Source organism: Protopterus annectens, chromosome 14.part0 (assembly GCF_019279795.1).
Source record: "Protopterus annectens isolate FY-2018-M chromosome 14.part0, PAN1.0, whole genome shotgun sequence".
Classification (NCBI taxonomy): Eukaryota; Metazoa; Chordata; order Ceratodontiformes; family Protopteridae; genus Protopterus; species Protopterus annectens.
This window is the reverse complement of record NC_056748.1, coordinates 488,426,265-488,442,373: the sequence shown is the minus strand read 5'-3', so window position 1 is coordinate 488,442,373 and position 16,109 is coordinate 488,426,265. Positions and strand designations below refer to the sequence as shown.

Genomic DNA, 16,109 nt, shown 5'->3' with positions numbered 1-16,109 from the left:
CTGTTAGAAACACTAAATCAACTCACTTACACTGTCCTTACTTAGCAGAGAGCAGCTCTTTTGTAATGTCATAGAAAGTCTTCCTCTCCACTCATTAAAGTTGGTCATGCCCACCACCATCAATGAGCTCTATCTGCAAATATATATGGGTTGCATAGACTATAAATCCTGCCTTCAGTCTAGAAGCCACCTAAGATAGGGTTACCACCTATCCTACTTTACACAGGACACTCCCTATTTGGTCAGCTGCATCTTGCAAAAAAAACCATGAAAAGTTGAAAATGTCCTGAGATTTTAGGACAAAAAATTTCCTACATTTCATTGAATAACTGCAAAAAAAATATTTTATATCTGAAACGCATTAATATTATATGAAACAAGAGAAATAAATAAAATTCTACAAGAGTAAGCCTTTATTTTTCCAAAATGTGAAATCCAGTCCTTTGCACTGAATGTGGGCATGATTTTTCCTGCAAAATATTATGTTTCCACAAAAACTTCAAACTTTGGGCTCTTGAAAAGGTGGAACCCCTGACCTAGGAATGCTGACTCCACTTTACTAGCTAAAATTTTTCAATCATTTGACAAATTATCAACTACATTTTAGACTGACCTAATGAGTTACTTAACCTTATGTCTGTTTAGTATAGTATTCAGTAAATTTAGCACAGATTGGATAATAAACTTATATTGCCTCCTGGATTGGTTTATATTATGAACAAAGTTTACGTTTGCATATATACATTATGCAAATTGCTTGAAACAGTCATACCTAATACAGCCAGATATTTAGGGACATTATAGTATTTCCAATTTACATGCAGCTTTCCCTGATAAGCCAGAGCCATAGCTAGATCCACTGGCATCCTGGGTAGTACCTACACTGCCACCTACCTGAACTTGAAGTTGAAGGCAAAAAAAGGAGACCTTCTGAAGTCGAGGACAACAAAACAATGCAGCAAAAATAAAAACAACATTAAGGTCTTCTGAAGTAGGACTAAAAAGTATTCTCAGAACTAAGATGTTATCCAAGCTCTGTGCTACAATTACTAACACACAAAGCCGCTTCTCAACACATTCATTTAAGCAGCAGCAGTATCGGCCATGGCTTCTAAAATAAATCCTGTCACTGTCCTCATGCTAGATCAAACTATTTAGCACTGTCAGTGGAACCCCCAACTGCCTGCACCTAGTACTGCTGCCCCCTTCGCCTCATTTCAGTTACGGTACTGTGATCAGTGCATATGAAGAAATGCTGTACATATTCAGTAACCTCTGCCTGTCTCGGTAGATGTTATTCTTAACACTAAGAATTCTTCATGTAAATCTGTGCTGCACAAGCTCCAATATGTTGATTTTCTTACAGCTATAACAGTAAATTACAGAAATGTATTCAATATGTGGCCAATTCAGATACTTACAAAGACTGCACATCAGAAATGGGTCCATAGATGAGAAGGATTTTAAAGTCCTATCATTTTCAATAATTTTGCTTTAATTAGAGGCATGTGTTCTTGTGTTAGACATACTGGAGTCAATAATAATCTCAAAATCTTTCACAGTCCTTGATTGCAGCAGGAGATACCCAGCTAATCTTATTGGTTTTACAGTTTTATCTGGCCCTTAGTCCAGGTCAATTAGCCCATGCATTTATTTCACTTAGATGTGAATTTGCAAAAATAAAATATTTTGTGCAATAACTCATAAAAATCCTCCAAAGCTAGTTATGAAAACAAAATCGCCACTGATGCTAAAGACAACCACAAAGCATTCTATAGCTATGTCAAGAATCTCAATGGCAACACTCAGATCTGCTCTGAGTTACAGCACAATGGCACTAAATATACAGAACCAACTGATATTGCCAACATCCTGGCAGATAGGTTCAGTGCTAACTTTACCCCCCCCCCCAAAGATCCCATCTCTATACCGAAAGAATGCAAAGTTCCTGTAATCATGGCTGCACAGGTAAAAAACACACTCCCCAAAGCCAAGATCACAGCATCCATGGGACCTGACAACATCCCTGTCTGTGTTCTACATGAACTACAGAATAAACTGGCACCCCACCTAAGCACCATGTTCAATCATAGCCTCACCTCAGGCTTTGTGCCCACTGAATGGCGCACAGCAACGGTTATCCCACTCCACAAAGGGGGAACCACTACGGACCCCGGGAACTACAACCCCATTAGGCTAACGAGCCTGGTCTGCAAAGCCATGGAACATATTATCATGGAACTTATAAACAAAGACATTGGTAATCTCCAAACTCCGGACCCCACCCAGTTCAGGTTTGTAAAAGTCAGATCATGTCTCCTAAACCTGACTGACTTCTTTGAAGCAGTCACCAAAGCCGTAGATGAGGGTAAGGTGGTTCACACAGCCCATCTAGATCTCTCCAAGGCTTTTGACACCATTCCCTGGAATTATAGATAAACTCACTAAACTAGGTATAAATCCCTATGTCACAAGATGGGTTGCCAACTGACTCACTGAAAGAACCCACACTGTGAAAGTAGCAGACTCCAAATCCGACTTCAGACCAGTGACAAGTGGAGTACCACAGGGTTCAGTCCTGGGTCCTTCTCCTGTTTGGTATCCATTTTTCTGAAGTACAGGCTAGCACAGAAGGTCTGCGGCTAATGAAATTCACAGATGACTGCAAACTAGGAGCCATAATTGAAACTCCTAATGATATGGACATCTTACAAAAGGGCCTCATTAAGAAAGATGCCTGTTGTCAAAGCCATGGCCTCAAGCTCAATGCCCTTTGGTAAAAACTCTGTACCCATGAGCTACCACATAAGTGGTAGTCTACTTAACACCGAAAGTGTGATAAGAGACCTTGGGACAAAGGTGGACAGTAGTCGCTCCTTTGATAATCACATCGCCACAGTAGTCAGGAAATCCTCCAATGTGGCACACCTCATTACAAAAGGTTTCTCATCAAGGAAAAAAGAGGTCATTGTTCCTGTCTACTCATCACTCATTACACCTGTTATAGAGTACAATGCCCTTTTTGGTATGTACCTCACAAGACATCTACAACAACTGGAAAGGCTGCAGAAATACCTCACAAAGAGGATTACTGGCCTCAAACAGATGCCCTTCGCAGACAGTCTCAAAAAACTCCAGCTTTACTCCATCACATATCACCTACTCAGAGGTGATCTCTGCCTAACATACAAAGCTATGTCAAACCCAGAGCTGTTGGACATGCTCCACTTAAAGAAATCCCAATCCCTCCAAGCTACATGCTCTAGGGACCTAAACCTTGTCACCACAACAAACAGAACATGCTGGAAGGATAGATTCCTGTCCCAGAGACTTCCCATACTCTGGAACAAACTACCTATCTATAGCAAACAAAGCTCCTCATTAGCAGTCCAAGAAAAATCTTGATGATTGGATGGGAAATAGGAAATTCACCCCAGGGATCACCTCTGTGGCTCTGCTCGACAGGGGCACAGGAAAATAATTTTCTTGGGTGGCGAAAGCCAGGGTACCTTTTTGGCTAGGCTTGAATAGGACCTAGGGATGATAGCCTAGTACCTACCTATGAACTGTAATTCCCACCTTGTAGTCATCTACATATTTGAAAAATCATCTTTCAGCAAATTTAGGAACCATAGAAAACATATCATTAAATAATACTGGGCCAACTGTGTAACTGAGTGAGACACCTAAGGTAATAATTGTCCATGTAATTGCATCTAGATATTAGACAAAGCCTCCTTTCCAGTGCCTAATATATGCTTTCCCAGGAAGGCTAAAGAGTATGAGCCATCTACAATTATAACATAACATCCAGTCCCACTTTTTGAAAATGGGGATCACCACCCCAGTTTACCATTCTGGATATAATGTCCCTGTCTTCCATGCAACACTGAAAAGTATGTTAAAATTTACCCTCTGATAATGACCAGCATTGCTGTTAGCATTTCATTCAGATCTCATCAACTCCTGCACTCCTGCATCAGCAGAGCTATTTAATCACTATGATGAACTCATCTACCAAAAACAGATTCAACTTCTTGCATCACCTCCTAAAAGAAGAGCTTGTCCTCTGGATTCAAGAGTTCATTAAAGTGTTCCTTCCACCTCTCAGTGATTTTCCCAGTCAAGGTCAGCATTTCTCTACTCTTGCTGAAAACACGATGGCAATATCCCACTTCCTCTTTCGAGTCACTTGATGGGTTGCCAGAACATCTTTGATGCCATCCAAAAGTCATTTTTCATAGCCTTGCCAAACTCTTCCCATATATAGACCTTGTTTTTGTGACTACCATAGCTGATGTTTTCCTGGTTTATTAGCATCTGTTAGCCACATCAGGGAACCTCCCTGTCAGAAGTATACAGAAGGCTTCTATCTTAAAGCCGAGAACTTCCATAGCTAAATCAACAGGTTCTAAGGTTATTGTAATGACAAGTGCAGACCACATTTTGGCTGCAGTTCTTCCTAGATCCATAATGTTGATCAGAGTATAGAAAAACAAAAAGTATTAAGCCTTCTTGAATCATAACTGCCTGAACACAAAATACTAAATCATGATCATCTAACAATAGACAAATGAGAAACTTCAAACAAGTAACTGTATTTTTGTAGAGGGGCAAGACCCCTGAAACCCCATGTGGTAAGGTCTGTTTAAATATTCTTTAAACCTACACCCTTGATATAATGTCTCGATCTTCCATCCAACAAACACTTATGTTACATGAATTACTTGATTTTTGAGCAAAATACAAATACTTCCTTCAGATTTATTATTTATGGTTTATTTATTAATGTTTAAGTACGTTGTTTTGTTCATAGGTTTATAGGTGAGTACTAGGCTAGGCTAACTGCCCTGATAGGCCATTTTAAGCCTAGCCAATACCCCAAAGTCAAAATCCGACCCTGTACTTTGTGTTTATAAGGTGAAAACCTTCACCATTATGCCAAACCCACTTCCTGAGGAAGATAATTGTGAGTGTTGGCTCTAACATGGGTAGTACAAGGGGGTCTTGCCATTCTTTAAAAGTTTAGATGTTTTTTATGCAGTATGGTAAACCTGAATGCTCTGGTCCATTTTCAGAAATAAACTACATTAAGGTAGCAATGATTCAGGTAGTTTTGATTCAGTAAAACTGAATACCCCTCAAAATATATTTTAAACTACAATAGTTATGATTAACAATAGCAGCATGACGAATGTCATGCCATACCTACAGTGCATCTAATGAAAACAAACCCATTATGACTCCATATGGCAAACAGTTGTGTTACACCACATAGCATACTGATTCCTGACCTAGACACCCCACTTCAGAGCATGTCTGCAGAATTAGTTTGATACCATCTATGAAACAAAATATTTATTGTCAAAATATGACATGTCTAAATCAAAGTTAATATACCTCTAATAGATGAAACTTTTCTTTAAACTAATATTCCAAATTACTTATCAAAATATCAATATTTCTAAGAATACTATATTTTGTGTTGCATTTGGCACTTTCCACTGTAAATAGATTTCCAACTGCATTTGTAATGTGAATGTAATGTACATTTTCATGTTTGTGAGCTCATCTGAGCCAACGGTATAGCTGAAAAGGGACTGTGGACCCCCCCCCAATCAATACATTAAAATAAATAAATAATAAGGAAATAAATAAATGTTAACATTTTCATTTTAAAGCAGTTTGTTTAAGTAGCAGAACAAGCCTTTTGCTGGAGAAGGAATGTTTACATTGCCACCTCTGCATGAAATGAAGGGGCCAGTATGTAAGGGTTAACTAATTTCAACAGGGATTTGTAATTTGGAAATTAAAAAGAGCAGACAGGTGACCACTTTCTCTTTGTTTTTACAGAGGACAAGGACATTAAGGATTACTTTTTTATGTTGCAGTTTATGTAATATTAGGTTATCAAATGAAATGCCTCTAGGTAATGATAGAGACTAAGGATAAAATTACATTTTATGTACAGGAGTATATCACATGGAAACAAAAGAAATTACAGAGATGACGAATATGGGGAGGCAGGATACAAATAAATATCAGCAAACAAATCACAAGGAAGACAATCTTTTGCTGAGTGATCAAGTATTCAGGCATAAAGATACGTTTATGTGCAATTTAAATCACAGCAGCAAGAACATCAAGCAATGAAGAAATAAACACAATTACAGAAAATCAGAAATGCAGTGACTCACAAAAGTAGTGCTGCTTACCAAAAACTTTAGGTTGAATGTCATTTAGAATAAAAAAAATGCAATTACTACTGTTCTCTGGGCTACTGGATCTGCTTTTCTAAGCCATGTCTTTCCCAAAGTTCAGTGACATACCATTTGTTCTCCTAAATACTACGCTATTTTATCATGGTGCAGACTTTTATCTCCAGAGTGAATTAATATGATCAGTCCTTCTCTCATGGCTGGTCAGTAGGATTAAGTGTCTGAAAGGTGAATGGAAAGCATTCTATATGGAGCACTGTTATATTTAGGGTGCCTGCACACCCTCAAAATTGCTGTGTTGGAGAGGTACATTAACATATATACTCCTGTCCACATATCACTGGTGCTCTACCATATATCCCCCCAAGGAGATGAGAGCTGTCCCAGTGACCACCAGTAGAGCAGGAACCCATTGCAAAGCCACCCCTTTCCCAGTGTACGTATAGTAAAGAGGGATGCCCTGCCCTCATACTCTCCATCTCAGCAAACACTTAAACCACCTTGAGCTCATTAATAAATGCAGGCTTCCAGAGACACAAGTATGTAAAGTCTTGGTTGGCAGACTAAAGCACATCAACCAATATGATACCTGTTCATCACGTCATCATTTTTTTAAATGATCATTGTTTATATATAAAAAACTACCACCCCTGGATGAAAGGTATGTGGATTTCATTCCTACACATTTTCCATTTAACAGCAACTGATTTCAACTCCATGTATTTGGATTAATAAGACATTCTGAAAAATATGATCTGGGAATCCTTGAGAGTTGTTTAAGTAACTGCATTAGACATTAACAAAAAAGAAAAATATCCATCTCAAGAAAAATATGCTTTACATTTCTACAATTAAAGGTACTTTTATCATATGAATAACAACTGATTTATAACAGTGTGAAGTCATTTTGGAAAGAGATGACTGCAAAATTCAAATAAGAAATCCCAATATGCAAGGTATGTCAAATACCATCTACAGTAAAATATTTTTTTCACAAACTTTAATTCATACAGAAAACAGAAAGCATTCTGGTCTCAAATAAGAGATAGATTTCTACAAAAGTACAGCATGAAAACAAACAGAATGAATGTTATTCTATTTCAAACTTCAATTTTGAAACATTTACAGGCCAATAACTCTTTCAAACCCCTGTTCTGAAACTTCTAAAATATAATTCTAAAAGGACTTTTTTCCATACCAACATATAACATTTATGAAATGGCCCTTTTCTTATTTGAAAAGTTCTGGCTGAAATTATAAATCCACAAGTTACAAATTTCATCATAAACATCATAGTGGAGAAAAGAGACATTTACTGAATCACATAAAGTCATAAAATATCAGAATGTGTAAACAAAAACTAGAACGATTTTGAATAAAGATACCCAGATAGTTCCAATAGTATTAGGAGTAATTGGCTAATAAAAATTTCAAACATACTTAAATATGTTACCAGATAAGCAACTCTATATTAACTGCTGAAAGAGACAATTCTGTACACATCACAGTTGCTGAGAAGAGTACTCTTGGCAAACGTAAAAAAACTGATATACTACTAATTTTATGAACGTTAACTGTACCCTGACTCAGGAATGGGGTCCATTCCTGTCACAGTATTAGAAATCCTAACCATTTGGATAAATTAAGAAAAAGGAAGAAGACAAAAGAGAAATAAAAATAACTGTTTATGCTTTCTCAGTGCCATAGAGAGTCCACAGAACCAAAAACTGCAGATATTCCCAAGTAACTCACGCTCTGTTGTATACAGGACTGTAGGTGTACATTTTCATGGTAAGCTACAGTACTGGTTACTATTAGAAGCTTACAACTATGGTTTCTCACTGGATGTCCTATTCAAATTACACTATAATGAAACAACAAAACCACTACAAATATAAAGCAGCCAGTATTAGCTGTGACAAATGAAAATGAAGCACATGGTTACTCACAGTCTGGTGAGAGCAGCATTCTTTTGGAATAACAATTCTGGTAGATGCTGTAGCTGATTTCGATTTAAACGCCTGAAGAGGGAGAGAATAGAAAATACAATGTAAATTTTAAATAAATTTTATTTTGCACTCAAGATTACCATTTGTAACTCATTTACATTACATCTATGTACTATAGGCTTCATGGAAATATACAGTAATACTGTGTTTGCCTTATCAGTTTTTGACAAGTTCTCAAGACCTTGTTGATAGTGATGATAATAGGGCTACAATGACAACACTGGAGTATTTGAAGGGCCACAGACTTAATATGGTACTAATTTAGAAATATAAATAACTATTACTACTGCTAGAACACAATTTTAGTGTTTATCTGCAGCTATACCAACATCCAGAATCCATTTAATGTTGTTGTTGTCTTTCAGCTTTTCCCAGTTAGAGGTCGCCACAGCGGAACTCTGGTCCGCTAATGATTGGCAGTAGATTTTGATGAACGCCGAGGTGCCAGCTCGACGTTCAACCTTCAACGAAGGCACACCCATTTACGCATGCCTTTCGAATGCCCACCCAACCACGGGGAGGACATGCAGAATCCATTTAATAATCATAATAAATAATTTCATTGCATGCATTTTTATTTCAGTTGTAAACCCTGCAAAGTAGTCTTGTCTGTGAACCCTTTTCAGTCATGATCTGGGTCACAGGCACAATATCACATTTAAACATTAATGACAAATTATATAATAATAATAGATTCTTGTACAAAGTGAGATGCACTGAACATCTTCCATGCAAATGCAAATCACAATGCCACAACATAAAGCTAATCAAATATATTAAACAGTTGTGATAAAGAAGGCTTTAGAAAATAGTCTAACAAACATTAAAATTACATTTTTCAAATTAAGAATGAGTGTACTAAGCCAAATTAGTTGTTCAGTCAAACTGAAGACTATAGGTTTTAATCAAGTATAATTAGGTCTGCTTTTAATTCTAGTTTTTTTTTTTTTTAATTTATGTTTATTAATACATTTTTTAACTAGGTAAGTAGGCTGGTCCTCAGATCCTTTTCAGCCATGACCTGGACTCATAGGGCAACATTTGTAACAGTGCAAAACAAAACAGTGGAACAAACAGCAAGATATTTAAGAATTTCTAAGATGATAAACAAATGCCAGTTAAAACAAGTTAGAAATGTATACCAATTAAAACAAGTCACAAAACATATATGGATATGTAGATACTCACATTCTCCCAATTTGGTATACAATATGACAACTGCAGCATAGACTAAACAATCACAACATGAAACCATTTTGGACATGATATTTACATTATTTACATGTAGGAGGCGGTAGTGTTGTCACCTCACAGCAAGACGTTGTCCCGTTCGATTCTCAGCTAGAGCATCTTCTGTGTGGAGGCATACGTGAATGGGTGTGCCTTCGTTGAAGGTTGTGCGTCAGGGCTGGTAATTCGGCACATAAAAATCCACTACCAAACATTAGCAGACCGGAGTTCCGCTGTGGCGACCCCTAACCAGGATAAGCTGAAAGACACAACAACATGTAGGAGGCTATTATGCATTATACAATAGCAGGTGAAAAGAGAATAGTATGTTTTTGTTTGTTTGTTCACACATTATACCTTGATATGAACAGAACTTTAGCAGAGAATATATTTACTTTGATAGCTGCTACCACTTGGTTAGTTTCCTAACTACTTGATGTGATATATGCTTACACAACCCTTTTTCTTTGTAAAAAGACCATAAGGCTTCTTGAACAAGCTCTCTTTCAGTATAGTTTTGAAATTGTCTAGTGTGCCTTCTGGCTAGGTTCAGATGGCAGATGATTCCATACTGCTGGGACCAATCTAGAGAAAGCTTTCGCCAGAAGTGGTTTTGAATTTGTTTCTAACTACAGATATGGCATTATCAGCATCATCTGTTAGGGAACAATTGTTGATTGATTTGTAGTTTGGACTTCAGTGGTGTGGTGTGAAGAATTTTGAAAATACGACAGGAAAAATGAAAGGTCATCGTTTCATTGATCAGTAGCCATTTGCGATGGCCCAACAGATGGCATTGGTGTATCCGTTGGCCAATGAGGAGAACAAATCTGAATATTTTGTAGATTGCTATTTGTAGTTTTTAAGTATTTATACAAGAGTGGAATGTTATTAAAGGAAATTCACATTCCAGTTTGGGTATTAATACATTTTTGGCTAAGGCTTTGTGGGTTGTTGAAATCAGTAGACTGGAGATTTTATCACAAAGTTTGAAATGGGTAAGAGTTTTGGTAATGGTGTTGTCAATGCATTTACTGAAGGAAAGTGAGGCGTCTATGGGTAAATCCAAGATACTGCTGTTCAAAGATAAGTGTGAGGACATTTCCATTTTGTACAGATATACACAAATGGGGATTTTTGGAGGCATTTATGATATAACAAATACAACAGTGCTGGGTTTTAGGATATTAATGAGTAGCCTATCTTTGCAAATTTAAGTGTATAACTTTGAGACAGTGGTTTGAAGTTCATGTTCAAAGGTCTATAAGTTATGACTGGATTCTATGGTAAGGATGCCATCAGAGTATATGATAAGGTCATGATGTATAAAGTCTGTGCTGATGTCAATAATTAAGAGAGCGAGAATTGCAGTGGACCAAGAATGGAACCTTGGGAACTCCTGTATTAAGGATATCTTAAAAAGAAAGGAGGTTGTACTTGGAATGATCTATCCTTTTAATTTAGACTTATGAGTACTAGGTAAAATATTGTTCTTAAAATAAGGACAAGTTTTTAGGAGATTAAGATATGAAACTAGACTATTTCTGAAAGATATATATAAAAACAAAAAACTAAATGTGAATAGCCCGATAAACTCCTCCGTTTTCCAAAGATAATCAAGTAAAACAAAAAGTCCATGCACTGGAGAAAAAATGGAGCGGAACAGGAGTATATTTTTAGTAAAAAACAAACGAAATTTTATTCAACAGATAAGCGTTTTCGCATATAAGCTTCTTCAGATCTTTAAAAACACATTTTCTTATGAGTACTTAATACTTTCAGAAAATCTATTCATCCAATCAGGTTCTATAATTAATTAGTATCTTAAAGCTACATAAACTAAAAAAGCTTGAATATGATCATGCATCAACTCACATAAATGTATAAAAAATACATAGAATATACATCAAACATTTCATAGACTGCATATGTCTTAATATATTTAAAATGCATAAAAGATGTATAAAAAGTGCATAAAACTCAGAAATGCATCATAATTCATATGTAGAAAATGCATATACACAGAGAATGGCAATATATTTAGTACAAAGAATATATCCATAAATGAGTGAATGTGCAAAAGTTACTATTTAAATAATCACTGTTGCCTTCTCTATAATTATTAGTAAAAATTCTGTAGCAATAGTCATTTTATATTTCTTCGTCTCTTAAGAACTGGTTTTATTGATGCTCTTTCATTAAGACCCTTCCCTCTGTCAGCCTGCAACTTAATAATCCAATTCCCTTCCTTATATTCTGTATAAGTCTTGATATCTCCTCCACGCTTACTTGGTAGTATAGTTTCCAAGGCTCTAAATAAAAATTTGTGTGCCTCACCACATTGTGCAACATGTTTAGCTAGGGCATTATGCATTGTGCCCTTTCTAATATGGTATATATGTTCATGTATACGGTCCCTAAAGACTCTATTAGTTTTCCCTACATAGTAGGATGAACAAAGCTGACAGACAGCTAAATAAATTAAATGTGGAGTCATACAGGTCGCTGTTGCAGACGTTCTGAACTCCCTATGTAAATCTGGGTGGATGAAGACTTCCTGTTCATCTATGTATATACAGAAATTACACTGTCCACATGGCATTGTGTGTCCCTTACTGGCTGTCAAAATATGATTATTCATAGGATAGCATAGAAGCCTCTTCAGATTCTTTTTATTTCTAAATAAGAAATGTGGTTCCTCACCCACTATCTTTTTGATGTTTTCATCCGTATGTAGAATGGACCAGTGTTTAGTAAGTATGTCCCTTATATTCATATGGTCTGAGGTAAAGAAAAACGGAATCTTTACAATAGATGAGATATTACTGAATTTTTTAGACTCACTGGTAACTACTGGTCCAAAGTAGGGTGCTGCTATATTCTGTCTCAAAGAAGGGATGGCATTCAGATGTCTAGTAATATCTGTTTCATGATAACCTCTCTGTAATAGCTTAACTTCCAAGTCCACTAACTCTTTCTTTAGTCCATCCATAGAAGGATTCAACCTGGAGGCTCTAATGCTCTGCCCTTTTACAATATTTCTGAATACATATGATGGATGCATACTAGATCTTAATAAGAATGTATTACTATGGCATGATTTCCTATAGATACCAGTATTTATTATTCCATTTGGTAATTTCTCTATATATAAATCAAGGAAATCTATCCTATGACTAGAGTTGCTCATAGTAAATTTCAAAAAGTCTGTGAGGGTGTTCATCTTCACAAATAAAGTGTCAAGTAAGTGTGCTGGCCCCTTCCATAAAGCAAACAAATCATCGACAAAACGTCAATAAAATTTAATATGTCCCTTGAATTCAGTGACTTGAAACAACACAGTTTCTTCCCAATGGGCTAGGAACATGTTAGCATAATTGTTTGCACATGGGGTGCCCACTATCTTTTTGATGTTTTCATCCGTATTTAGAATGGACCAGTGTTTAATAAGTATGTCCCTTATATTCATATGGTCTGAGGTAAAGAAAGACGGAATCTTTACAATAGATGAGATATTACTGAATTTTAAGCTTACTGAAGAGGAGCTTTTTGAATATTTCAACAAGTTGGATAGATTCAAGAAGTATAGATATAGGGACAATCTTAGCTCACAAGAAAGGCAGAGCTTACGATATTTACAACTTAATACCACTATTACAATTAAACCTGCTGATAAAGGAGGGAAGATTGTAATTATGGATACCAGTCATTATACCAGAGCTATGAAACATCTCTTAGATGATAAGTTTTATAAAACGATTACGGCAGAACAAATTCAAGATATCATAAGATATGTAACAGATACATTATTAGATATACATAAAGGTGGCATTATTAATAAAGAACTGTTTGATTTTTTATTGATTAAGACTCTGTCTATCCCTGTCATACATGGTCTGCCCAAAATACACAAAAACCTTTGGGACCCACCTTTAAGACCGATAGTATCAGGTCAAGGTTGGATAACCGAACACTTGTCTGTATTTGTTGAGAAACACCTTAGATCAGTACTTGATAGTAATAGTTATGTACTTAGAGATACTAAACAATTTCTTATTGATCTATATGATTATTTGAGAGATGTTACTGATATTGAAGATATTTTTATCACATTTGACGTTCAATCTTTATTTACCATAATACCGAATGGATTAGGTATCCAATACATTACTGATTATTTAAAGGGACATAGTAACTATTCTGATATATCAATAGATCTTATTTCATGTCTACTAAAGCTAGTTTTAGAAAATAACCTGCTCATGTATGAAGCTACTTTCTATAAACAACAAGATGGGGTGGCCATGGGCACTCCATGTGCAAACAGTTGTGCTAACATGTTCCTAGCCCATTGGGAAGAAACTGTGTTGTTTCAAGTCACTGAATTCAAGGAACATATTAAATTTTATCTACGTTTTGTCGATGATTTGTTTGCTTTATGGAAGGGGCCCAGCACACTTACTTGACACTTTATTTGAGAAGATGAACACCCTCACAGATTTTTTGAAATTTACTATGAGCAACTCTAGTCATAGGATAGATTTCCTTGATTTATATATAGAGAAATTACCAAATGGAATAATAAATACTGGTATCTATAGGAAATCATGCCATAGTAATACATTCTTATTAAGATCTAGTATGCATCTGTCATATGTATTCAGAAATATTGTAAAAGGGCAGAGCATTAGAGCCTCCAGGTTGAATCCTTCTATGGATGGACTAAAGAAAGAGTTAATGGACTTGGAAGTTAAGCTATTACAGAGAGGTTCTCATGAAACAGATATTACTAGACATCTGAATGCCATCCCTTCTTTGAGACAGAATATAGCAACACCCTACTTTGGACCGGTAGTTACCAGTGAGTCTAAAAAATTCAGTAATATCTCATCTATTGTAAAGATTCCATCTTTCTTTACCTCAGACCATATGAATATAAGGGACATACTTACTAAACACTGGTCCATTCTACATACGGATGAAAACATCAAAAAGATAGTGGGTGAGGAACCACATTTCTTATTTAGAAATAAAAATAATCTGAAGAGGCTTCTATGCTATCCTATGAATAACACTATTTTGACAGCCAGTAAGGGACACACAATGCCATGTGGACAGTGTAATTTCTGTATATACATAGATGAACAGGAAGTCTTCATCCACCCAGATTTACATAGGGAGTTCAGAATGTCTGCAACAGTGACCTGTATGACTCCACATTTAATTTATTTAGCTGTCTGTCAGCTTTGTTCATCCTACTATGTAGGGAAAACTAATAGAGTCTTTAGGGACCGTATACATGAACATATATACCATATTAGAAAGGGCACAATGCATAATGCCCTAGCTAAACATGTTGCACAATGTGGTGAGGCACACAAATTTTTATTTAGAGCCTTGGAAACTATACTACCAAGTAAGCGTGGAGGAGATATCAAGACCTATACAGAATATAAGGAAGGGAATTGGATTATTAGGTTGCAGGCTGACAGAGGGAAGGGTCTTAATGAAAGAGCATCAATAAAACCAGTTCTTAAGGGATGAAGAAATATAAAATGACTATTGCTACAGAATTTTTACTAATAATTATAGAGAAGGCAACAGTGATTATTTAAATAGTAACTTTTGCACATTCACTCATTTATGGATATGTTCTTTGTACTAAATATATTGCCATTCTCTGTGTATATGCATTTTCTACATATGAATTATGATGCATTTCTGAGTTTTATGCACTTTTTATACATCTTTATTGCATTTTATATATATTTAGACAGATGCAGTCTATGAAATGTTTGATGTATATTCTATGTATTTTTTATACATTTATGTGAGTTGATGCATGATCATATTCAAGCTTTTTTAGTTTATGCAGCTTTAAGATACTAATCAATTATACACCCTGATTGGATGAATAGATTTTCTGAAAGTATTTAAGTACTCATAAGAAAATGTGTTTTTAAAGATCCGAAGAAGCTTATATGTGAAAGCGCTTATCTGTTGAATAAAATTTAGTTTGTTTTTTACTAAAAACATACTCCTGTTCCGCTTCGTTTTTTCTCCAGAGCATGGACTTTTTGTTTTATTTCTGAAAGATGTTCTGACAGGTTTCTTAACGGTAAAGGCAAACTCAGAGATTGCTTTTCCACTCCTTTTGACAATATACTTAGGTAACTGAAATAAAATTCCAAAACAACTAACAAGATTATATACATTTTGGGTCAAAGCCAGTGGTCATAAATTGAAATAAAACTGCCTGTTCCTAGTATGAGCTAAGCAAGTTAGGCTGGTCTCTACATCAAAAGTTAATTATAAGGAAAGCCTCATAGACTGATGACATTTAGTCATGTTATGTGTACCATAATATTACTGAAGGATACTGTACTTTCCAGCTGATAATATGCTAAACTAGGTTATGATTTAATTATTCCACCCAGGGCTTTTAAATTGCAGCTTAGGATAGACATCAGATTGGAAGGAAGAAATATGTTTACAAGAACAGAGAAAGGGTAATAATGACTGTGTCCATTCTGTATATCAGAGTCAAGATAACAACTGAACCAGAAAATTAAAACTTCTTGAGAGAACAATAATGAAGCGCATTGTTAAATCTCGGTGTACAGGTAAATCTAGGCATACCCCCAGGACTCTG

General features: G+C 35.8%; 1 protein-coding gene across 2 annotated transcripts in view; it reads right to left on the bottom strand.

The window, feature by feature from the left end:
* The window catches only part of SLIT1 (slit guidance ligand 1), a 3,022,655-nt gene that overhangs the window by 2,337,043 nt on the left and 669,503 nt on the right, over positions 1-16,109 (bottom strand). For both annotated transcript variants that reach the window (XM_044056244.1, XM_044056245.1), the window contains exon 4: positions 8,168-8,239. In XM_044056244.1, the coding sequence (XP_043912179.1) occupies positions 8,168-8,239 (72 nt within the window). The remainder of the gene's footprint in view (positions 1-8,167; positions 8,240-16,109) is intronic.